The sequence below is a fragment of the Bufo gargarizans genome, chromosome 6 (genome assembly GCF_014858855.1).
Source record: "Bufo gargarizans isolate SCDJY-AF-19 chromosome 6, ASM1485885v1, whole genome shotgun sequence".
Taxonomy (NCBI): Eukaryota; Metazoa; Chordata; class Amphibia; order Anura; family Bufonidae; genus Bufo; species Bufo gargarizans.
In genome coordinates this window covers 84,083,355-84,108,144 of record NC_058085.1, presented here as the reverse complement: position 1 = coordinate 84,108,144, position 24,790 = coordinate 84,083,355, and the positions used below count along the sequence as shown (strand labels likewise).

At 43.8% G+C, this 24,790-nt stretch overlaps 1 protein-coding gene across 1 annotated transcript in view; it reads left to right on the top strand.

Annotated features, from left to right (window-relative positions):
* The first annotated feature begins 9,347 nt into the window (after positions 1-9,347).
* Positions 9,348-24,790, top strand: part of DLGAP4 (DLG associated protein 4) — a 134,238-nt gene continuing 118,795 nt past the window's right edge. Inside the window, exons 1-3 of the mRNA XM_044297322.1 lie at positions 9,348-10,346; positions 11,172-11,383; positions 22,311-22,425. Coding sequence (XP_044153257.1) covers positions 9,348-10,346; positions 11,172-11,383; positions 22,311-22,425 — 1,326 coding nt within the window. The remainder of the gene's footprint in view (positions 10,347-11,171; positions 11,384-22,310; positions 22,426-24,790) is intronic.

The following is a 24,790-nucleotide window of genomic DNA, read 5'->3' as shown; positions in this document are numbered from 1 at the left end:
ATGGCCGCCATCCTATTAGTACACACAAAACCTGTCCTAATCACACAGCAGGACAAGTTACTTCAGAACACTGAGCTAAAAAGCTGCCTCATCCTCCTCTCTGCTCTGCTTGTCAGGGATTATGATCCTGAATACATCTGATAAGAACTTTAGCTGAATAGCTGTAGGAATGGAGTTCATGAAGAGACATGAAATACAGAGAGGACAGACAGGACAGTCTGTGGTAATGTGGGGCTGTGGTAATGGAGACTGCATACAAGTGCTGCTGCTCATTAGCCAGACACCCATCTCCTACAGAGATTCAGCTGAAGATCATATTAAACTAAATTCAGAATCATACTGTAATTCCTGACAAGCAGAGAGGAGGATGAGGCAGCTCTTTATCTCAGTGTTGTGAAGTAACTTGTCCTGCTGTGTGATTAGGACAGGTTTTGTGTGTACTAATAGGACGGCGGCCATTTTATTTCTACTAATGATTGCTCCCCAGACAAAACTGTCTTGATTACTGTCCATCCGAAATAATGAAAATGTAGTTACCTGAAATGTTAATTTCCTGTAGTTCATAGGCAGCACAACTTTTGTGACTGTGCTGCCGTAAGAACTTCAGGAAAACAAAAATGTATTTACCTGAAATTTTCATTTCCTTTAGTCCATATGCAGCGTGTTGGACCGCAGGGGAAAACATGTGAGGCTCACGGTGGGCCGATGGGGATAGTAGTTAATTTGTACTCACGGTTAGCAGATGCCTCCCTGGGTTGGCAGTGCAGTGGATGGGAAGACAGCACGAGATCTTCCGGGGCACTCTCTGTTGCAGGGAACACCAGCCAGATGGAAGTTGAGGTGCCCTTGATGGTGGTGATGTTTAGGGTGCTTTAGTGGCTGGGCCCTTGTGTTCGTGACGCCAGCACCGTTAGGTGCAAATGTTGAGAGTAGTAGTTGTAAGAATGAGGAGTCAGTAATTGTAAACCAGTTGAACATTTACTGAAGATCAATAGTCTCTGGACAGTTGGTACAATTCATCAATAAGAAGCGTTTTATATGGCATAAGTAATAAGTTCATTGGTAATTCTATTATCTGGTAGTGGCAAATGTCTATGAGGAACGTTCCTTTTAGGAGTAGACTCTTGACAGGCAAGGATCCTAGTAGAAATCCTATGTTCACTTCACAGCACACTGGCACTAAAGATGCTAATAATTACTTATCTATGAGTATTCCTTTAAGGGCGTCCCCCTTACGACAGGCAAACACATCTGCTTCATTATTTGGCAGGAAACTCATCTAGAAACTGATTTTATGGTTTCTCACTACCACCCAGAAGGTTAAGTTAGTGATAATGACAATTTGGCCTAAATTGTCTGGTTGGGTCCAGGCACTCTGAAAGCCACTCCTGGTCACTTGTGCTGATGAGGTCCATAAGCTATAGTTAGCTGTTCCCCTCACTAGTCTCCTTGCATCTCGGTGTATAGACTCACTGTCTGGTGCTGGTCCTCTGTAATGATCTTCTCTAGGCTTGATCAAAGCCCAGAGGAAAGTACAGCCGTTACATGGTGACTTAGGTCTGTCTCTCTCCTCCATGGACTTGCTTCTTCCTCCTTTGATTACATACTGCTCTACTTTTCTCTCTCCTCTCAGCTAGACACACCCACTATATATATTGTGTGGTGCCAGCACCACCTAGGGGCGAATGGATGTAATGACATTGCCAGCCAGAAAATAAAGAATACCATACATTACAATTACAGATGTTTGAAGCGTCCCCTTTACACACATATGTGGGACGCTGCACATAGGCAGCACAGTCACAAAAGTTCTGCTGCCAAAGGACATTCAGGAAAATCCCAAATTCTTAAACTTTTTTTTAATTTTAATATAATTGTTATGGGTTACTGCTGAGCACTCTTTCTTATATGAATATCCAGTAGTATATGGAGAGTAAAGAGCTTAGATTCTCCTCTTTCCTTGTAATAATTCTTCCTGAGAACTAGAAGTCTTTTGTAGTATTCCCCTGACATTTCCTCCCGACCTGTTCTGGCGGATCTATAGGAGTAGCCCAGACTCAGGTACAATCTTGACCTGGCTGTGAGGTTTTTCCTTTGGTACACAGGTCAACAGAGGGTAAAAGACAATCCTCCAAATTTATAAGCCATAGTGGAATGTTTCCAGAGGATCCAGCAAGCTATGCATTAGAGTGGGTTCACATCATGTTTTTACTGTCCGTTTAATGTATACAGAAAACGTATACGTTAAAGGGATGCCTCAGACTGATGCCATACAGTGGCATCCGGTAACCATAGAGCTCTATTATTTAACAAAACTTATCCTTTTTTTTACCGGACTGTGCGAACTGAGGCATAAAACGTGATGGGAACCCACCCTTATAGATGAGATCCCTAATCTTTTCCAACCTGTGAATGATTTTCAGATAGGCCAGACAGTGCTGAGCTATGAGATATAAACAAAGGAAAAGCTGTTAGCCATAGGATTTTGACCATAGTGGCAATGTACAATAATATAATAACATATCTGGACCAAATAGTATACAATGGTATCTGCAGCTGCCAACATCTAAAAAACCAAAAGCATGGTGTGTGGGAGCCATGAGTTTCTCCACAACCATAGGTTGTTGAATAATGCATTACATGCTTAGCCTGTGAATTTCAGTGGACACAGTGTAAGGCCTCTTTCACACTACCGTTTGTTTTTTTTTTCGTTTTGCGGGCCGTTTTTTTGCGTTCCGCATACGGTCCGTATACGGAACCATTCATTTTAATGGTTCCACAAAAAAAGCCGAATGTGTTCCGTATGATTTCCGTTTCCGCATTTCCGTTCCGTTGAAAGATAGAACATGTCCTATATTTGGCCGCAAATCACGTTCCGTGGCTCCATTCAAGTCAATGGGTCCGCAAAAAAAAACGGAGCGCATACGGAAATGCATCCGTATGTCTTCCGTATCGGTTCCGTTTTTTCTGAACCATCTATTGAAAATGTTATGCCCAGCCTAAATTTTTCTATGTAATTACTGTATACTGTATATGCCATACGAAAAAACTGAACGGAAAAACGGAACGGAAACGGAAACACAACGGAAACAAAAAAACGGAACAACGGATTCGTGAAAAACGGAACGCAAAACACTGAAATCGACATACTGTAGTCTGAAAGAGGCCTAATTCTTCAGTTATCCTGTGGTGGTGCTGCATTAAAAATGTATCACTTCCTCGTTCCACCACAGAGTACAGCAGCTCTGAATCGAGATCTAACTATGGGATACCTTATGATCACTTTGTACTCGATGGACCACCCTAACAAAAATGGATTGTCCATTATCCTTTAACCGATGTAATAAGAGATCCAAAACTACATTTAAAGGTTATGGAAACCTTTTGGGCATTTTTTTTTTCATTGGTCTTTATTAAAAATGTTCAGCTGTTTTTGAGGTACAAGGGTTAAAAAAAATCCATCTGTTTGCAGAGTATCACTTCTCAGTCCCATCAGCTGACAATCATTTAAGCCACATTCTTATCAGTTTAATAAGAGTTTAGCTATAATGAGTGTTTATGAGGTCAGAGATAAGTCTTCACATGAGCTATCAGCTGAGGAGCGACAGACTGATTTTATAACCCTTGTATTTCAAAAACGGCTGAACATTTTTAATAAAGATCAAGCGAAAGAATTTTTTTAGCCTGAAATAAGTAAAATGCAATAATAAAAAAATTGCCCCGAAGGTGCACATAGCATTTAAGTATGACAGTACATTTCATGGCTAGATACAACTTTCAGATTGTCATTGCTTTTTACTGTGATACCACCTGTCTTTTCCCTAGAAAATTTCCTCATATTTCCCTTTTTTATGTCCTGATATTTGCTTACATTTTTTCAATATAGTAATTATACGTATACACGCACTATGGCATTTATTCACATATTCAGTATAATTATTCTGAACGTATTCAGTATTCTGCTAGAGTAATGCTACCAGATTCATAGATATGTAAAACATCTACCTCTTTAATATCTCAGGACCTGGTAACATTCATCTGGTCAACCTCTACTATTATCAATTGTCACCATTTCACTCTTCTCCACCATGGGAATTGGTCTAGTTGCAAGATCATGGCCTCACCACATCTTCGGCTTATCCCACATTCTTCATCAGGCTTCTTCTTGTCCTCTGCGTCACCCTCATCTTGAGTTTTCTGTGGAAACCTAGTGTCTCATTTTTACCTTCAGCACAGTATTCCTCAATTTCTTGTCTCTATTTTATTGCATCCTGCTTATTCTCTCCATCCATCCCTCTCTCCGTTCTCCGTGGATACCTCTCCCTTTTCAGTTTTCTCTTTCATGTTTCCTACCTCCCTTCTCGCTCTCAACCCGCTCACTTTTTTTCTATCCTGCAGGATAAAAAATAGTCGAGTTTGCAGAGGAAGGAGAATCGGTGACAAGACAAAGATGGAAAAATCCATGGAACAGAGGTAGAGTGACAACAAGGAAAGTAGCACAATAAATAATGAATTCTAGCGTAATGCTCGAGTATAACACAATTCTATTAATCCTGACTGTATTGTGGAGGCAACATGTTCGGCATGAAGGGTTATCTGTGGTGGACACGAAAATCAGTGAGGCAGGAGGAGGGGTGGGGAATTGTACGTCTTAGTATTTAGAACAAGGTTATATCCCTCGATACATTCAACTAGAACATGGTCCAAAATTAAACGTTGTCAGCTGTCTAATGGATGTATTCCAATATTAACATTTAATATCCTGGATGACACATAATGCCAGTGGATAATGTGTCTCCAAACTCGAGTGGGCAAGTAATGCATGCAATACAGCGAAGTATGGATGTAATAAGTGAAGGCAAAGGGGAAATGTATGTTGTATGGTCCTAGATGGAAAACTACCACACTGCATAAGAGTTGAGTAGAAGGTTTTGTCTCCCACTTTAGACCTGAAGAGTAGCTAGGCAAAGATTCACTGTAATGCCCTAGCCAACGCCTTGCGCTACACCTCTGCTCGATACATTCAAAGGTTATGCCCTGAATGTTTGGAAGGTTGGCATACTGTATCACTACTCAGACCACAACCAAGAGCACAGACTTATAGGCCCCCATACACATTAGTGTATTGTCGGCAAAACCCGGGAAGAGTTTGGCTGACACTCTAATGTGTGTGGGGAGCTCCTGACTCTTCCCTCACAAATGATGTTGGGGGGAAAGAAGGATAGGGTAAAATTAATATTTTCGACCACTCGTTTTATTCTCCAGGTAGCAGCTTTCTGCCTTCTCCCCATAGGCAGAGCTGAAGATGTATATGGTGGAGTTGTTAGGAAGTCGGGAGAGATAGCTGTTGGCCAACTGAAGGGTGAATTGGGAGGCGGCCATACACCTGCATGGATTTCTCCATTGAATTCTATGTGATTTCTAAAAACAAACAAACAGCCAAACAAACCCCTATGTATGGGTAAGGTTTTTGTCCTTTATATAGTCACCATACATGGATACAATTAATGCATGATGCATATACCTGCAGGCAACATAACTGCAGTGTCTATTTCATGTACTCAGTGCTACCTGTAGTCTTCAGACCCAACATTTACATTTACATATAGTTACAGTGCTATAAGAAGGTCTTAACCCCTGCCAGATGTTCCCTATTACAGTTGTCCTCCCAATTGTAATGTTAAAGGAGTGTTCCAGGACTTAGATACTGGTGACCTATTCTCAGTATTAGATCTGCGGAATCCCCACTGATCAGTTGCTTTGTGCACCCGCCAGCACTGAAAACTATATCTAAGTCCCCAAAAATCAATTTAATTGGTTCATTTCATGTTGAAAATATCATAGCTTGAAATCATAACTCTATGGAAAACTACTCATTGGTTCCGAAGTCCCCAAAGTTTTTAAACCCAAAATAGGATAAAATGAAGACTAAAGGCAGATAATGAATAAAGATACAGCAAGTCTTACCATATAAAAGTCAGAAAGCTGTGGATGACTGTGGATGTGTTATGTGGGGGTTTTCAGGCAGCATGGCTCCCAATCATGGAGTGTTGAGTTCCAGTTCCAGTGGGACCAACCACTTCCCATCCAAATGCGTACAACAGCAAAGGAACAGCACACCAATGGTGCATGAGGTGATTTTATTCACAGCCAGTGAAAAAACTGCTGATGCAAATTATGGGAATCAGTGATGCTTCATCAGGCGCGGTAATGGATTAAACTTCAATGAGGTTGCCCGAAAACCTTGTAAGTTCCTGGGACTATGAAGTCAACGGTGTGTCAGAAAAATAAAATGCAGCCACCCTAACCTAGTATTGAAAGAAGTAGCTCATCCTGGTACAAGTAAAGAGAAGCACAGGACATGTAGCACCCCCCAGCATTGTGGAGAGGTACTATTAGACATTCAATCAGTGCATGCATTCGGCTATACCAGTGTTATCACCATGCTAATAGGCTTCATCTTCCATCCAATTGCATGCACCACTGATCCAGACTGTCTACGCATTACATGATGAATGTCGTTTTAATTTAAAAAGAAAGACCATTGTATGTTGAAAATACTTTCACCGATCAGAAACAGGCCATGGCGTTCCGGTGAGCACTGCGGCCTTCTCAAAGCATTCCAAGCACAGCACAATACATTGTATAGTGATTGTGTTTGGTATGGCAACCAAGGCCTATTCACTTGAATGGGAAGGAGGTGCTCCCATAGACCATGTGACTGATGAACGAGACTTCATTGGTCTAGGAAGAGGCCTCAGTGTTCACCGGAGGGTTACAGCCTCTTCAAACAGCTGACCGGTGAGGGTTCGGAAGTTAGATCCCCACCAATGAGATATTGATGAGCTATCTGTACTCTACTGCCGGAAAACCCCTTCAATCAGCACAGAATTTTGGACCCAAAAACTAAACGATCTTCAAGGGGAGACATCCTTAACAATATTTGATATTAGGCTGAAGATAAGATAAGATGCCTTTATTGTCACTGTATAATACAATGTAATACAATGTACAATACAAGAGAAACAGCTGATACGGTTCGTTCACGTATTTTTGGAAGACTTTATGGGTCATCCATACTGTTCCTATAATAGTGACAGCCACAGCCATCCATAAGACAACAGCCAGAAGAAAACAATCCTTTAAGCTAGCATGCCACTCAGTTATCTCCTACAAGAAAGTTACTGCAAGCGGCCAATTAGCGGTGGCTCATATCAACTCCTTTCTGTTGTGCCAGAGGTAGCAAAGATAAGCTTCCTTCTCTGTTACTTCATAGCTCTGGTGCAGGAGAAAGAACAGCTGACAGATGACAGCTCTCTCTATGATCAGACAGGCTGCTCAGCATTCAGGAGCACTCCTGCATGATCATAAATCTGGAGAAGACAACTGTACTCTATGCAGTTGCCTTCTTCTGGGCCAGGACTGCACAGCAAACACATGAACTGCCTGTGGCCTCCCAGCAGCCAGCTGGGCATCAATGCCATAGAAGATCATCACAGAAGCTTACATATACTGCACAGGGGCCCTGCAGTCATGGGGCCCACTTCCACCTATAAAAATAATGCTCTCCACTATCAGATCACATATAAGAGACTATACTCATTGTCACCCATGGCTCACAAATGATGATAGCACATTTGTGAAGGATTTTAGGGAGAGGTATGAATGAGGTATACTACATGGCGAGCACCTTGTCAGTTGAAAAAGTTTTTTTGTTTTTTTTTGCACAGGGGCCCCATGTTGTCAATATCCACCCTGGACAATCCCCTAGCTGATTTGCTATGTTTGGCTGTGGGAGTATTTCTCAGAACATGATATATTAGGGGGCTGCTTTAAGCAACGTATCCCTAAACTGGAGGCCGCTTAAATTTTTTGGTCCCAGGCAGAATGGAATAGGGTAGACTTCCATGTTAGTGAGACGCTAAGGCATTAAGGGGGTATTCCATCCATAACACTAGCATATGCCATCAATATCAGATAGGTGCAGGTCTCATGTCTGGGACCTGCTCCTATCTCAAGATTGTGGCCCCCGAATTAAAGGAGAACATAAGTAGCATGTTCGGTGTGCCCCCCATTCATTGCTATGGGAGTTCCGATAACAGTCAAGCTCACTCGCATGTGGTAAGCTATTTTCAGTTCCATAGCATTGAATGTAGAGTAGACCAAATGTGGCCACCTCTCTATTCACTGCTATGGGACTGACGGAAATAGCCAAGACAGCTGTGAATGGAGGAGGGCTAGGCACGTGTGGCTGCACTCTATTCACTTTGGGGGCCCTGTTCTGGAGATAGGAGCGGGTCCCAGAGGTGGCACCAGCACCTATTTGACATTGACGGTGTTTCCTAACGATATGCCATCAATGTCTGAGATAGGAATACCCCTTTAAGATTATGAATCATCAAATTTTAATGATGTAATCAGGGATTGGGATACAAAAAGAAGAAAGTTTTTGTAAGGATTGTAGATTTGTGTCAATGACAGAGAAGAACTAGAGGTCAGGCTATGAAGATTATAGACACTGGCAGAGTGATAGATAGCGGCATATCTTCGAGCGAAAGTGGCATAGATCTAGAGAGAACTGTACAAGAGTGAGGAAACAGCAATGTGCAAGATGGCTGGGTATTGATAGAGAATTGGTGATAGCAGTGCAACACTATGAGAAAGGTTAAACCGAGAAGATTAATATCCTGATTAAGTCCCTAGGATTGTGCGTCTATGATCCGCTGTACTGGGTCTGGCTCCTCTCCCTCCCGTCCACTTTTATGTTGTATAAAACATGAGTGGGGGTGAGGAGGGAGAAACTGTAATTTCTGACAGTGTTCTTATCTCTAATCCTGAGCCAAGGGATAGAAGAATAGAGGGACAGTCACAAGGACAGTGATAGTATGATACATGAAGAGACGGAGAGATGGTAAGAAGAGAAGGTGAAGAATATGGTCTTGGATATTCATGTGGGGGGGTGGGGGGTGTAGAAAGAGATACTGGCAAAACACCATAATATACAAGCTTGTGTAAAGAATGATATAAAAGTTTAGGGCACAGAGGGAGGAATCAGTGGTGATATTATAGTCAAGCTGAAGGACAGCTGAACAAAGGGGAGAATTATTATCGTAAATGATGAGGGAATGGTATTAGGAGCTCCCAAAGGGTATCTGGATAAGCGGATGACAGAAGAACACTAAACAATGTTAGACCAGAAACAAGAATAATCCATACCCTGTTTGTAATCAGCAGAAGATTTCAGGTCATGTATTTTTGGTCCATAGTAACAAGCACGTTTTTTTTTCAGGGCTTCAGAAATCCAAATTGGCAACCTGTGACGAGATGATCTGCAGGTGCCGACTGCAATGAAGGGTTTGGGGGACACCCGTAGCCGGCACCTGTCCGGGAACCTGGACTCTCATTCAGACACTCTGTATGTTCAACAAGAACGGACACCTTACCTAATCAGTTCTACTGAGGCCTATCCACCAGAACCTCGATACCCTGACAACTCCCTACACCCTGACTGCCTGTATCCCCTCAACAACCAGCTCTCAAACAGTAGCACCTTTCCTCGTATTCACTTTAATTCCCATTATGAACCTCCTGAGGAGACACCACCATATCCGACCCCACATGCACCTCCTGCCAAAATCAACCGCCTTCCTGCCAGCCTCCTGGACCAGTTTGAAAAGCAGTTGCCCATTCACAGAGATGGCTTCAGTACACTTCAGTTCCAAAGGCAAGCCCCAGAGGGAAAGGACCGCAGCGAAAGCCCTGGGCGCATCCGTCATCTAGTCCACTCTGTGCAAAAACTCTTTGCAAAGTCACAGTCTCTTGAGGGTGGTGGAAGGGCTAGTGTGAATGGCAAGAAAGGGTCATCAGACGATGCCAAGGGAACAAAACGTAGTAAAAGTAAAGAACGCGGAAAGGGGGATGGTAAGGGCCAGGCTCGAAGCGGTGGAGTTTCTGGATGGTGGAGTTCGGATGACAATTTGGATAGTGATACAGGCAGTTACCGCAACCCAGCGGGCATGATGACTCTTGGAAGGCGCCCCGATCATGGAACTCGACATTTCTTAAGTGGATATAATACTATCAGTGAGAGCATGTTGAAAGCATCTAAAAGCAATAATGACCTCAAGTTCACGCCCTTCCAGCCCCCATCACTTACTTTGTCCCCTTTGCCTACACCTCGTGAGGTGGTCCCCGCTAGTTCAACATCATCACTCAAAAGAGGTTCTTGGTCAACACTAACACTAAGTCATGCCCGAGATGTATGTCAGAAGGCATCTGGCACCATAGACAAAGCACTGCTCAAGTCAAAGTCTTGTCACCAGGATCTCAGCTACCAGTATCTGCAGGTAGGTGACCAGGGTTCAAATGAGAGCATTACTGATAAAAATGAGACTAAAAAGTAGGCTTTTTAGGTCATTCAGCTAAAATTAGAGGGCACAATGTATATATAAACAGATGTCTTGTATCTAGCTGCAAAAACAAAAGACCATAACCTTGTGTTATAAATTTTTGACAAGATTACGTTTTATCTATTAATACACAGGACCTATTCAAGGCTGCGAAATGCTGCCTAATATCAATACTATCCATATAGCTCTGAATGCTTAGCTTCTTAGGGAAAATTACCAAAATCAGTAGGCTGGATTAGTATGGGCCCCCTATTTATCCATTCACCTACCCATTCCATAGCAGCCAAGCAAGTACAAAAGAGAGTCCATTGGTTAAAGTCCAAAAATACTGAAATACTCAGGCTGAGGACCAGGCTTTCGTGGGGAAAACAAATCTGACGGGTTCATCTTTCCTTTTTTATAGCTCCCCCCAACATAAATTGCTCCATATCTGTCGGCTGGTCCCATATCTACTAACCCTCTTAGAGAGAACATGTTTGAATGTCCATAGTATTCATCCATTTTACTTTTTGGCCAAAACTGGTGAAAAGGAAAAATGACTTAGTTGCCCATAGCAACCAATTGGATGCCACCTTTGATTTTCCATAGGAGCTCTAAAAAAGGAAAGGTGGAATCTGATTGGTTGCTATGGTTATGATTATTTTATTTCTGGCCACTTTAGCACTGAGGAAAAAATGTAGTAAATGTAGGAAAAGATTTAGTAAATGCATTATTTTGTTCAATATCTAGATTATCTTTGTCAACTATATATTTGACTTATAGGTGCCGGGTGGAGAGTGGTCTGGAGCACCATGCAAGGATGATGACATCCCATGTCGACGGATGCGCAGTGGAAGCTACATTAAAGCTATGGGTGATGCGGACAGTGAAGACTCAGAAGGGAGCCCCCAACCTTCCCCCAAAACTGCAGCAAGGAGGCAGAGCTACCTCAAGGCCACACAACAGTCACTAAGTGAGCAGAGCACCACACAGAGGTACCTAGAAGTTGTTTTCACTTTTTTTTTTACCACTGTCCCAAATTTAGACAGACACCTAAATCCAGGGTCAGACTGGTCTACCAGAGTACCAGAGTATCCTCAGGTGGGCCCAAGCTCTGACAATATTGGACCCAGGCTCGGACTGACCCACTGGGGAGGGGATTCCTCGGTGGGCCCCCAGTCTCCTGCGCCCAGAGATAAGACAGAAGAGTAATTATTTATCTTGTTTCTCAGGAGAGATAATTATTATAGCCACTAGGTGGGAGTATCGCACATTCATGCAGCCTCCTACTGGTGTAAATTGTACAGGAGGCCCCACAGTATCTTCTAAACTTCCCGGCTGCTGGCAGTGAAGGAGGAGAGAACATGTCTGGCCATCCTCCTGCCCTCCCTGCTGTCAGAAAACTGGCTGCTAGAGAGAAGGACTAGTCTGCGGTGCTGGGCTAATTTCTCAGGTATGTGACAGTAGTGAGCTGTAGGAGACTGTGAGGGGAAAATAGGGGATTTGTTTATAGCAGACACAGATCTATGAATGTGTGCTGCTCTCTGCAGAGTTCAGTGGCATTGGGGGGACTCTGCCCTAGGTCCCCCCAATGCCTCTGCTTTAGGTGCACCCTCATAAGTGCCCCAGCTCCAGATGCCCCCCAATGCCCCCACTCTAAATGCACCCATAATATTGCATATTTTCCAGTTGCCCCCCAAATACCTCTGCTCCAGGATCACCACTATTACCCTGCCTCAGCTTTAGGTGCACCCCCATTAGCGCCCCAGCTCCAGATGCCCCCACTCTAAATACACCGCTAATATTGCCTCTTCTCCAGTTACCCCTGCTCCAGGATCCACACTACCACCCTGCCTCAGGTGACCCTAATGCCTCTGTTTCAGTTATGACCCTCTGTTTTTGCCCTTTGCTCACGTTGCTCCTCTAGCACCTTTGCTTGGGCTTTATTAAAGGTTATGACCTGCAAAGGGGTTTGGACTTATGACTGAAAAATTCTGCACACTGCGTCACATTCTCCAGTATTGACACGTATGGTTTACATGGCGGTAGTGATGGTATTCCGTATTTACAGGCATCACTGCTGCCAAGTAAAGAGATACTGGTGGTGGAGTGGTGGAGGATTTAAAGAGGTTGTCCAGGTTTTCAAGTTATCCTCTCCACACCTTAGGGCATAACTATATGATTAGTAAGGTCCGATTCTGCGACCCTCTACTGATTCCAGGAACGGGTCCTGTTCCCCCTTTTTGATGGTGTGGAAGGCCACTCATATGCCCTGCTGCTCCATTTATTCTCTTTGGGACCACTGGAAATAACCAGCGCTGTAGGGAATGTGAAAAGATCCAACAGCTATGACACGACAGGTGATAAGTGTCTGATTGATGGGGGTCTGACTGCTGGGACCCCCATGATCAAGGGAACAAGGTCTTAAGACCCTTGTGTACATAGATTGTCGGTAATGTAATTGAATGTCTCAGGACCCCTTTTTTCATGATCAGTGGGTGTTCCAGTAGTCAGACCCCAGCAATCTGATATTTATCACTTATCCTGTAGATAGGCAATAAGTCATTATGGTAGGACAACCATTTTAATTATAATGTAGATTATGTGCAATATGAGGAGGTTACGATTTGGTAAATTTCATGCCAGACATTTATGCTTAAAGAGGTTAAAGGGTTTGTCTCACTTCCGTAAATGGCATTTATCATGCAGTTAATACAAGGCACTTACTAATGTATTGTGATTGTCCATATTGCCTCCTTTCCATCACATTATACACAGCACGTATCCGTGGTTATTACCACCATGTAATCCAGCAGTGGTGGCCGTGCTTACACACTATAGGGAAAGGCTGGAAGTGATTATAGGCCAACACCTTTACCTATAGTGTGCAAGCATGGCCACCGCTGCTGGATTACACTGTGGAATAACCACAGATACGTGCTGTGTATAATGTGATGGAAAGGAGGCAATATGGATAATTACAATACATTAGTAAGTGCCTTGTATTAACTTTCTCTACATGATAAATCCCAATTGCTAAAGTGAGACAACCCCTTTAACCCCTTTAGGTGGGCTACACTTAATAGGGTTAGGCATACATGTCTTGGTGTGTGCATTGTGTATTTCCTATGTGTGATTGGTGTGTGCTATACAGGTCCTTCTAAAAAAATTAGCATATTGTGATAAAGTTCATTATTTTCTGTAATGTACTGATAAACATTAGACTTTCATATATTTTAGATTCATTACACACAACTGAAGTAGTTCAAGCCTTTTATTGTTTTAATATTGATGATTTTGGCATACAGCTCATGAAAACCCCAAATTCCTATCTAAAAAAATTAGCATATTTTATCGGACCAATAAAAGAAAAGTGTTTTTAATACAAAAAAAGTCAACCTTCAAATAATTATGTTCAGTTATGCACTCAATACTTGGTCGGGAATCCTTTTGCAGAAATGACTGCTTCAATGTGGCGTGGCATGGAGGCAATCAGCCTGTGGCACTGCTGAGGTGTTATGGAGGCCCAGGAGGCTTCGATAGCGGCCTTAAGCTCATCCAGAGTGTTGGGTCTTGCGTCTCTCAACTTTCTCTTCCCAATATCCCACAGATTCTCTATGGGGTTCAGGTCAGGAGAGTTGGCAGGCCAATTGAGCACAGTAATACCATGGTCAGTAAACCATTTACCAGTGGTTTTGGCACTGTGAGCAGGTGCCAGGTCGTGCTGAAAAATGAAATCTTCATCTCCATAAAGCTTTTCAGCAGATGGAAGCATGAGGTGCTCCAAAATCTCCTGATAGCTAGCTGCATTGACCCTGCCCTTGATAAAACACAGTGGACCAACACCAGCAGCTGACATGGCACCCCAGACCATCACTGACTGTGGGTACTTGACACTGGACTTCAGGCATTTTGGCATTTCCCTCTCCCCAGTCTTCCTCCAGACTCTGGCACCTTGATTTCCGAATGACATGCAAAATGTGCTTTCATCCGAAAAAAGTACTTTGGACCACTGAGCAACAGTCCAGTGCTGCTTCTCTGTAACCCAGGTCAGGCGCTTCTGCCGCTGTTTCTGGTTCAAAAGTGGCTTGACCTGGGGAATGCGGAACCTGTAGCCCATTTCCTGCACACGCCTGTACACGGTGGCTCTGGATGTTTCTACTCCAGACTCAGTCCACTGGTTCCGCAGGTCCCCCAAGGTCTGGAATCGGTCCTTCTCCACAATCTTCCTCAGGGTTCGGGCGCCTCTTCTCGTTGTGCAGCGTTTTCTGCCACACTTTTTCCTTCCCACAGACTTCCCACTGAGGTGCCTTGATACAGCACTCTGGGAACAGCCTATTCGTTCAGAAATTTCTTTCTGTGTCTTACCCTCTTGCTTGAGGGGGTCAATGATGGCCTTCTGGACAGCAGTCAGGTCGGCAGTCTTACCCATGATTGCGGTTTTGAGTAATGAACCAGGCTGGGAGTTTTTAAAAGCCTCAGGAATCTTTTGCAGGTGTTTAGAGTTAATTAGTTGATTCAGATGATTAGGTTAATAGCTCATTTAGAGAACCTTTTCACGATATGCTAATTTTTTTAGATAGGAATTTTGGGTTTTCATGAGCTGTATGCCAAAATCATCAATATTAAAACAATAAAAGGCTTGAACTACTTCAGTTGTGTGTAATGTATCTAAAATATATGAAAGTCTAATGTTTATCAGTACATTACAGAAAATAATGAACTTTATCACAATATGCTAATTTTTTTAGAAGGACCTGTATATGTTCTATGTATCAGTGGTGTATGTGCAGTATGTAACATATGCATCAGTGGCATGTGAGCCGTGTATAAGTGTCTTGTGTGCCACATCTGTCCAGTGAGCGATTGGTGAGCGCTGCCTGTGTCTTGTTTCTGACTGACTTAAGTGCAGGATATCCATATATGTGTACATTCTGCCACATGTATGTCTGTGCATTTTGCTGTGAATGTCTGCCATCATACTTCATCTCTATTATTTCTGTTATCCCTGTAAGGGCTCATGAACACGACCGTTGGATGTTTTGCAGTCTGCAAATTGCGGATCCGCAAAACATGGATACCGGGTGTGTGCGTTCCACATTATGAAGAACAGGGGAGCACCCAGGAATTTTGTCTAGGGGGGGTCCGAAAGGCAAAAAAATGTGGCATGTGTAGTGCGCTGTGCTAATTCAATTTTTTAAAGCCCCCTTTATATTTAAAACTGCAGGGACGGGGGTGTAACGTGTTGCACTGATTCTTTTACTTAGCGATTCTGAAAGCACTGCAGGAAAACAACAATGTGGCGCGCAAAGCGCGCCGCAAATTTTTTGGGCCCCGCCTATTTTTAAAAGCCCCTCCTACATATAATAGGCCACTCCCAACAAACACTGTACAGCTGACATTCTATAGTTGCGGCCTGTCTCTACACATCATACGGAGAGAGGGGGAGGTCTGTCCTGGCTGCACTGCCTGCTTCACATCATACAATAGACAGCAGGCTGCAGCCAGGAAGCTCCTCCGCTCTCCTCCCTCCCCAGATCCTGCTCAAGGCCTGTGGTTCCCCCCACCATCTGCCTGCTGCCCCCTTTGGCTGTCCTCACCCAGCTCTGAATCCTCTTTCTGCAAATGGCAGGGGGGGAGCCGGAGCATCTCCTCTCCTACATAGCGCCCCATACCTCTTACATCCAGTGATGTCACCTTTGTTGTAGACGTTCTCTTTCCTCATCTTCTCCATTCAGACCAGACCGCCATGATGATTTTTCAGCCATCTCCAATCTCTGCAGAGATTACCAAACAGACATTAGTTTCCCACATTTCCATCATCTTCACATCTTCTGAACACCCTTTCCTGCCACCCCCAATACTGTGCCCGCTGTACTGCAGAAACAGTCCCCCTGGAAATACTACTACCACACAGATAGTGCCCCAATACTGTGCCCACTGTGCCCCCAATACTATACTGCAGAAACAGTCCCCCTGGAAATACTGCTACCACACAGATAGTGCCCCAATACTGTGCCCGCTGTGCCCCCAATACTATACTGCAGAAACAGTCCCCCTGGAAATACTACTACCACACAGATAGTGCCCCAATACTGTGCCCGCTGTGCCCCCAATACTATACTGCAGAAACAGTCCCCCTGGAAATACTGCTACCACACAGATAGTGCCCCCTTCAACAATTATTGGCACACAGTGCTCTAAAAAAATAACTGCGCCCAGACACTAATAGTATAAAGATAATGTCCCCCAAAAATGATTGTACCCCCGCTTAGTACCTGCTGTTGAGCTAATGTCCCCATAATGTATGCCAGTATAAAATACCCCTATATAGTGCCCCAGTAAATGCCCTCATAGTGCTCCTCTCCCCTTCCCCATAGTGTCGCCCATAATATGCCAGTAAAAAATGCCCCTTCTAAGTGCCACCATATGCCCCAATAGTGCTCCTTTCCCCCATAGTGCCTACCATAATGTGCCAGTAAAAAAATGCCCCCTTAGTGCCACCAGATGCAATAATGCCCCCATAATGTGCCAATAAGAATAAAGGCCCCTTTAGAGCCCCCATTTCCCCTTAGTGCCCCCAAATAATGCCCCTATAGTGCCACCAGATGCCCCATAGTGCTCCTCTCCCCCATGGTGCCCCCCAAATAATGCCCCCATAGTGCGGTTCTCCCCTTTAGTGTCCCCCATAGTGGCGGTCTCCCCTTTACTGCCCCCCATAGTGGCGGTCTCCCCTTTACTGCCCCCCATAGTGGCGGTCTCCCCTTTACTGCCCCCCATAGTGGCGGTCTCCCCTTTACTGCCCCCCATAGTGGCGGTCTCCCCTTTACTGCCCCCCATAGTGGCGGTCTCCCCTTTACTGCCCCCCATAGTGGCGGTCTCCCCTTTACTGCCCCCCATAGTGGCGGTCTCCCCTTTACTGCCCCCCATAGTGCAGGTCTCCCCTTTACTGCCCCCCATAGTGCAGGTCTCCCCTTTACTGCCCCCCATAGTGCAGGTCTCCCCTTTACTGCCCCCCATAGTGCAGGTCTCCCCTTTACTGCCCCCCATAGTGCAGGTCTCCCCTTTACTGCCCCCCATAGTGCAGGTCTCCCCTTTACTGCCCCCCATAGTGCAGGTCTCCCCTTTACTGCCCCCCATAGTGCAGGTCTCCCCTTTACTGCCCCCCATAGTGCAGGTCTCCCCTTTACTGCCCCCCATAGTGCAGGTCTCCCCTTTAGTGCCCCCCATAGTGCAGGTCTCCCCTTTAGTGCCCCCCATAGTGCAGGTCTCCCCTTTAGTGCCCCCCATAGTGCAGGTCTCCCCTTTAGTGCCCCCCATAGTGCAGGTCTCCCCTTTAGTGCCCCCCATAGTGCAGGTCTCTCCTTTAGTGCCCCCCATAGTGCAGGTCTCCCCTTTAGTGCCCCCCATAGTGCAGGTCTCTCCTTTAGTGCCCCCCATAGTGCAGGTCTCTCCTTTAGTGCCCCCCATAGTGCAGGTCTCTCCTTTAGTGCCCCCCATAGTGCAGGTCTCTCCTTTTATTGTGCCCCCCATAGTGCAGGTCTCTCCTTTAGTGCCCCCCATAGTGCAGGTCTCTCCTTTTATTGTGCCCCCATAGTGCCAGCTCCCCCCCTCAAAAAAAATAAAAATAAAAAAAATACACCTATACTTACCAGCAGCGATGCGATGCAGCCTCTTCCGGCCCGTGTCCCTGCTGTGTGCTGCCCGGCTCAGGCAGCGCGATGATGACGTCATCGTGTCGCCAGAGCCGGCCTCTGATAGGCTGCAGGCATTAGTGCCTGCAGCCTATCAGAAGAACAGGGGAGGGACACACCTCTCCCTCCCCTGCCGCAGCACAGCTATGGAGATGAGAGCTTCCACAATGGAAGCGCTCATCTCCTACTGCCCCCACCGCCACCACCTGCCACTGCTACACTTACATCCAGGGCCGCGCCGCCTATGGTGATCGGCGGTGCGGCCCTGAAGGATTAAAAAAAATTAAATTTTGCCTGGTTGTTCTAGGGGGGGTCCAGACCCGCTGGACCCCCCCTGTAGGTGCGCCACTGATGAAGAACAGAACAGCCGACCTCTAATAGAACAGTCCTGTCCTTGTCTGTAATGTGGACAATAATAGGACATGTTCTATCATTTTGCAGAACGGCCATGCGGACATACAGACATGGAATGCACACAGAGTCTTTTTATTTTTTTTATAGCCCCATTGAAGTAAAGTGAACGGTACGGACATGGAAAAAAATAAGTTAGTGTGTAGGAGCCCTGAGGTGGCCCCCCAGAATCAGCTACACTGGTGGGCCCTAAGTACCCCAATCCGACACTGATTGGACCACTAATAAAACAGGGGCCTTAAGGTCCATATATTCATCAGGTGGGCCCAAGGGACTGACACGCTGCCTAAAGCATGTAAGAGGAAACTGATCTTATTGATTGTTGCTTGTGAATATAGTGCCCCCCTGTGGTGACCAAGTGGTAATACTGCTGCCCTCATCTACAGTATATTTTCTACTTAAGTTACTAGATAAGATGTTATTGCATGTATGCTACAATTTCAATGCTTATTGACCAGGCCTGAACATAATAATTTAATGGTTGTAACTTTTCTATTTGTTGGACTATCAAAATATATATATATTATTATTTTTTTTACTACGTGACGCATTGGGCATTTTATTATTATTATTTTTACTTTTTTTTGTTTCTTTTTATTGTTTTATTCGGGGAAAACTGTGGGAAAAAATTGAAAACGTCATTTTTTTTCCCACAATATAGCTCTATATTCTTTAAATATGCAAACTGACACCAAAATAAATTATTACAATTTTATTATGTTTTTTCATGATTTTGCTTCTTTTTATAGTTTTATTTGGGGAAAACTGTGTAAACAAAATGTAAATGTCATTTTTTCGCACAATAGATAATATTCCCCACAATATCATTTAAATATGCAAACTGACACCAAAATAAATTATTACAATAGTTTCCCTATTTTGTGTTGGGGATTTTGATATATAATATGTATAGTTTTGTGGGCGATTTTTATTTTTTTATCTTATTAGTATTTTATCATATTTTTAAACTTTTTTTTTTGTTATTTATTTTTTGGCACATATGTCTCCCAAGAGGCACTGACTTTTTTTTAATTTTGCATTTTGCACTTGCATTTTAACTGTAACTCGGGTGCCCAAAGGAGCCCCAATTACAAAGGAAAACAGACACAAACTCTTCTATGCTCCTGAGAAAAAGCCATTTCCTCTATTTACTGAGCACTATGCACCGAGCAGAAGTGAAGGCAGAAGCGGTAATAAACTGCTGATGTCGTCTCCTCGGGGTCCCCTGCTGTCACTAGCAGCTGGGGACCCAACCTGTTACTGCTGCATTCCAGGAGCAGGAGTTTAATCTGGCGCTTTGGGTTAAAGGGTTACAGGGTTAATAGGGTTAGGCTACATTTACATGAACGTATTTTGTTTCTGTGTCTGTTCCGTTTTTGTTTTTTTTGCGGATTGGATGAGGACCCATTCATTTTAATGGGTCTGCAAAAAATGCGGACAGCACACTGCGTGCTATCCGCATCCGTATGTCCTTTCCGTAGAACCGCTAAAAAGATAGAGCATGTCCCATTCTTGTCCGTTTTGCAGACAAGGATAGGCATTGTTACAATGGATCCGCAAAAAAAACTGATGCAATACGGATGCCAAAAGGACGGCATTCGTATTTTTTGAGGATCGCAAAACACATACAGTCGTGTGAATGTAGCCTTAACATGGCATCTTATATATCATATAATGGTGGCTGTCAGAAACAAGGGGGGCAGAACATGCTGGTGAGATCGGTTTAAATATGCAGCAGGTACACAAATTACCAAAAAAAAGGCAATTTTTAATACAACACTCCAGTCCATACTTTCAGAACCCTCATAGACATGAATGGAGAGAGTAGCACATGAGCGACTACCTGTCCATTGATGGTGTTCAAGGGATTCCCATTCTCAAGATGGTGGGAGTTGAGACCCACACCTTTTAGATACCCAGCAGATACATTTTTGAGATGGGACTAACCCTTTAGATGGCCATACACATCAGATAGGTTGGTGGTTGAAGAACCATTGAATGAATGGTGATTGATCTTCCCATCAGTGGAGTCCATACAAGTTCATGACACCATGCCAAGGATGAATGATCTTTCTGTTTGTGGATCTTTAAAGGGTTATTCCCATCTGAGACAATGGGGGAATTTCGCTAGGATATGCCCCCATTGTCAGATAGGTGCAGGTCCCACCTCTGGCACCAGTACTTACACCAAGAACGGAGCGGGGAAGGTGGCGGCCGGAAACCCCTGGGGTCCGGCCACCACCAATCTCACTCCCCGTAATAGTGAATGGGAGCACACCACGGTTGCGCAGCCACCGCTCCCATTCAGTTCTATGGGGCCGACGGAAATAGCCGAACCAGAGCAATGAATAGAGGACGGCTGCGCATGCGCTGTGCACCTCCATAACTTTCCGGGCTCTGTACTCAGTGTAGGTGCGGGTCCCAGAGGTGGGACCTGCACCTATCAGACAATGGGGTCATATCCTAGCAATATGCCCCCATTGTCTGAGATGGGAAAATCCTTTTAATGGTCGTTCATTGTAAATTTCACCCTCTGGACATTTCTTGTGGTTGAAATCGTCCATTTTTATCAACTTGCGAATATCGGCACTTTGAGAATTCGCTAAGATTTAGAATATAGTGCTATATATTCGTATTTTCGAATATTCTAGATTTTTTTTCATCTGAACCCATGATTCCTCCCGGCTTCTTGCTTGTGGGCCAATAAGAAGGCTGCAATGTCTTTGTCAGAGCTTAGCAACATCCCTAGCAACCAATAGGAAAGCTGCCTACCCCTTACTTTATAAGAACCTCCCCAGCAGCCACTTTTAGATAGTTAGTTATCTTATATATATATATATATATATATATAATACAGATAGTGGGAGATAGTCAGTGTAGGTTATATCCTGGTATAGTGTAGCTGGTAGGTTCCAGTGCAGGGTGTTAGGTAGTGTGATAGGTTCTGCTGTCCATACATGCTACAGACATAGTGCTGTGCTGTCACAACAATACTTAGTGCACCAATCAGTAATATGTAGTCAGACCTGATAAAATGTGAAGTTGCACGTATTGCGCCAAAATATGTGCATCATTAATTGCCGATTTGCGCAATTGAGAATATATTGGAACACGCTAACTGCATATAGAGCTATTGCAATGTTCTGCCGTGCCAACCATTTTCTCCAGTCTCAGGAAACTTCGAGCAGCTTTGAAAATGTAGCAAAAGTGACCCACACCTGTATTGCGCTCTCTTTACGCGAATATTACATTGGCGATTTTCGCAATCAAGAAAATAATAGCGAATTATCGAATTTGCGAATATATGACGAATATTCTACAAAATATTTGCAAAATATCGCAAATTCGAATATTGCCCCTGCCGCTCATCACTAAACACCACGAGGACAGTGCAAGTATCCCCAGGAGACTCAGTGAGCTCTTCAAGGGGTACATGTACCAAAGGCTGAGAACCTAGGCTTCAGACCGCAGGAAATTGGCATCTCTTAGGCCGCATGCACATGTCTGTATCTTGTATCTAGGTCTCATTTGCATTTTTGTGTGGATTGCACATAGACCCACTGATTTGTATAGTTCCACAAAAAAATTGAACACGTGGATATCTCATGTTGTGTACGTTCTGAAAATTATAGAACATTGTCTGTATAGTGGACAAAAATAGTAATTTCTAAAAAAAAAGCAGATTGGACACAATGTGTCCGTATTTTGTAAATCCCTGGTTTGTGGACCACAATCCGGATACATGGCCTATGGAAATATTATGCTATGTGTTATTTCTTCACTGAACAACCAGAATTGTTTGTGATCATTTCCTTAGGAGTCTGGAACGTGTGGACTCCATGGACATTCTGTCCCCTCCAAAGTTCCAGAGTTGGGAAGAGGATTATAATCAGCTGACTGAGAGCGCAACAGAAGAGAGCAGTCTATGCCAGGTGAGGAGGGCTGCACCTATACATACCTGTGTGCAGTCAGCACTACTTTTCTAGAAGCCATTTTATTCTAGAATCCATTCCAATGGGTTATTATGGATATAAGAGACACAGTACAGTAAAATATATATCATGCAAGACACTGTATTTCATGGCTGTGTGGTGAAGAATAGCGTTGATCGAACTTGTGGTTTCGAGTTCAGTGTGCAAAGTTTGGGTTCAGGTTATCTAAGAATTCCGTTATGGATTCCGCTACCATACCATAACTTATCGCCCATGTTAGTAAAATCCATAACGGAATTCTTAGATAACCAGAACCTTGTACGCCGAACTTAAAACCGCAAGTTCGCTCAACACTAGTGAAGAACCAAGCAAACACCTAATGCAACAACAGTCTATGTGCCATTACACTGCCTTCATAGTGAAAGCCACCACACAATAAGATGGTCATACTCCGTGATAAAGTGCACTTTCTTAAACTGGTTCTCCGGGAATTAAGAAAATGAAAATACTCAGATATTACTTTATTATACATATATTCCCAAATGCCTTTCATTAGTTATAATGGCTTTTTGTCTAGGGAGCAATGATTAGGAGAAACAAAATGGCCGCTGTCCTATTAGTACACACAAAACCTGTCCTAATCACACAGGAGGACAAGTTACTTCAGAACACTGAGATGTAGAGCTGCCTCATCCTTCTCTCTGCTTGTCAGGGATTATGATCCTGAATACAGATTAGATCTTTAGCTGAATCTCTGTTGGAATTGAGTTCATGAGCAGATGTGGCTAATGAGCAGCAGCACTTGTGTGCAGTCTTTATTACCACAGCCCCACATTACCACAGTCTGTTCTCTCCATCCTCTCTGTTCTTCATGTTTCCTTATGAACTCCATTCCCACAAAGATTAAGCTAAATATCTTAATAAACTGTATTTGGGTTCATAATCCCTGACAAGCAGTGCAGAGAGGAGGATGAGGCAGCTCTTTAGCTCAGTGTTGTGAAGTAACTTGTCCTCCTGTGTGATTAGGACAGGTTTTGTGTGTACTAATAGGACAGCGGCCATTTTGTTTCTCCTAATCATTGCTCCCTAGACAAAACAAGCCATTATAACTAATGAAAAGTATTTGGGAATATATTTATAATAAAGTAATATTTACGTATTTTCATTTTCTTAATTCCCGGAGAACCCCTTTAATGAATTGTTGGACATCCAGACTAAAATGTATTTCCATATTTTATCAAAATGAAAGCAAGTTTTCTGTTGGCAAGGCTGCCAAACTTCACGGGACTCCAGCCAATTTGGCTACAGCATTTAATTTCCAGTTGGAGAAAGCATGACCTTCACTGTCCAGGCTTAGAAAATGTATTGCAAAAAGTAGTATTTTCTGTTCCCTCCTGATGATTTTTTTAGTTTCTAATAACTAGTCCACAATATTTTTTTCTCTGGTTTGTGATTGCTTCTCCTTTACCTTAGGCTAGATTCACTCAGAGTTTCTTGGATGAGGATTTGAGACAGATCTTCCTGCAGGATGTTCAGCCAAAGCCAGAAGTGGATTTGAAAGGAATCAGAAATATACAGGAAGGATTTATACTCCTCCTTAATGGTGGATCCACTTCTTGCTTTGGCTGAAGATCCTGTAGGTAGATCTGCTTCGAATCCCCATCTAAAAAACTCAGTTTGAACCTAGTCTAAGGCCTTATTCACACAGTCATTGTTTGGTCAGTGATTTCCATCAGGTGCAGCTCTAAAAGAACAGGTGAAAATTGTTCTGTGTAGGCTTCACTCTTGGTTTTACTAACAATCTTTGATGGAAATCACTGACCAAAACACTGACGTGTCCATGACTGTTGTTGTTTTGCCATACCGGCCGTGTGCATTCTGTATTTTGCACTACGCAAACAGCTGACCCCTAATAGAACAGTCCTATCTTTGTGCGTAATGCGGACAATAATAGGACACGTTCTATTTTTTTGCCGAAGGGACATACGGAAACGGAATGCACACGGAGTAAATTCCATTTTTTGTGGCCCCATTAAAGAGAATGGCTCTGTTTACAGTCTGCAAAAAAAAAAAAAAAAAACTGAACGAACACGCAAAAAAAAAATAATATGTTCGCATGCCTTAGCCCTAAGGCCTGAGGCCCCTTGCAGACGAACGTGAGCGGATTAGGTCCGGATGCGTTGCAGATGCATTTAGTGAAAAATGCGCGATTTCGCAAGCAAGTTCATTCAGTGTTGTCTGTGATCGCGTTCAGTTGTTATCGCACGGGTGCAATGGGATTTCATGCGTTTTGTACGCGCGTGATAAAAAACTGAATGTTTACAAACGACATCTCTTAGTAACCATCAGTGAAAAACGCACTTGC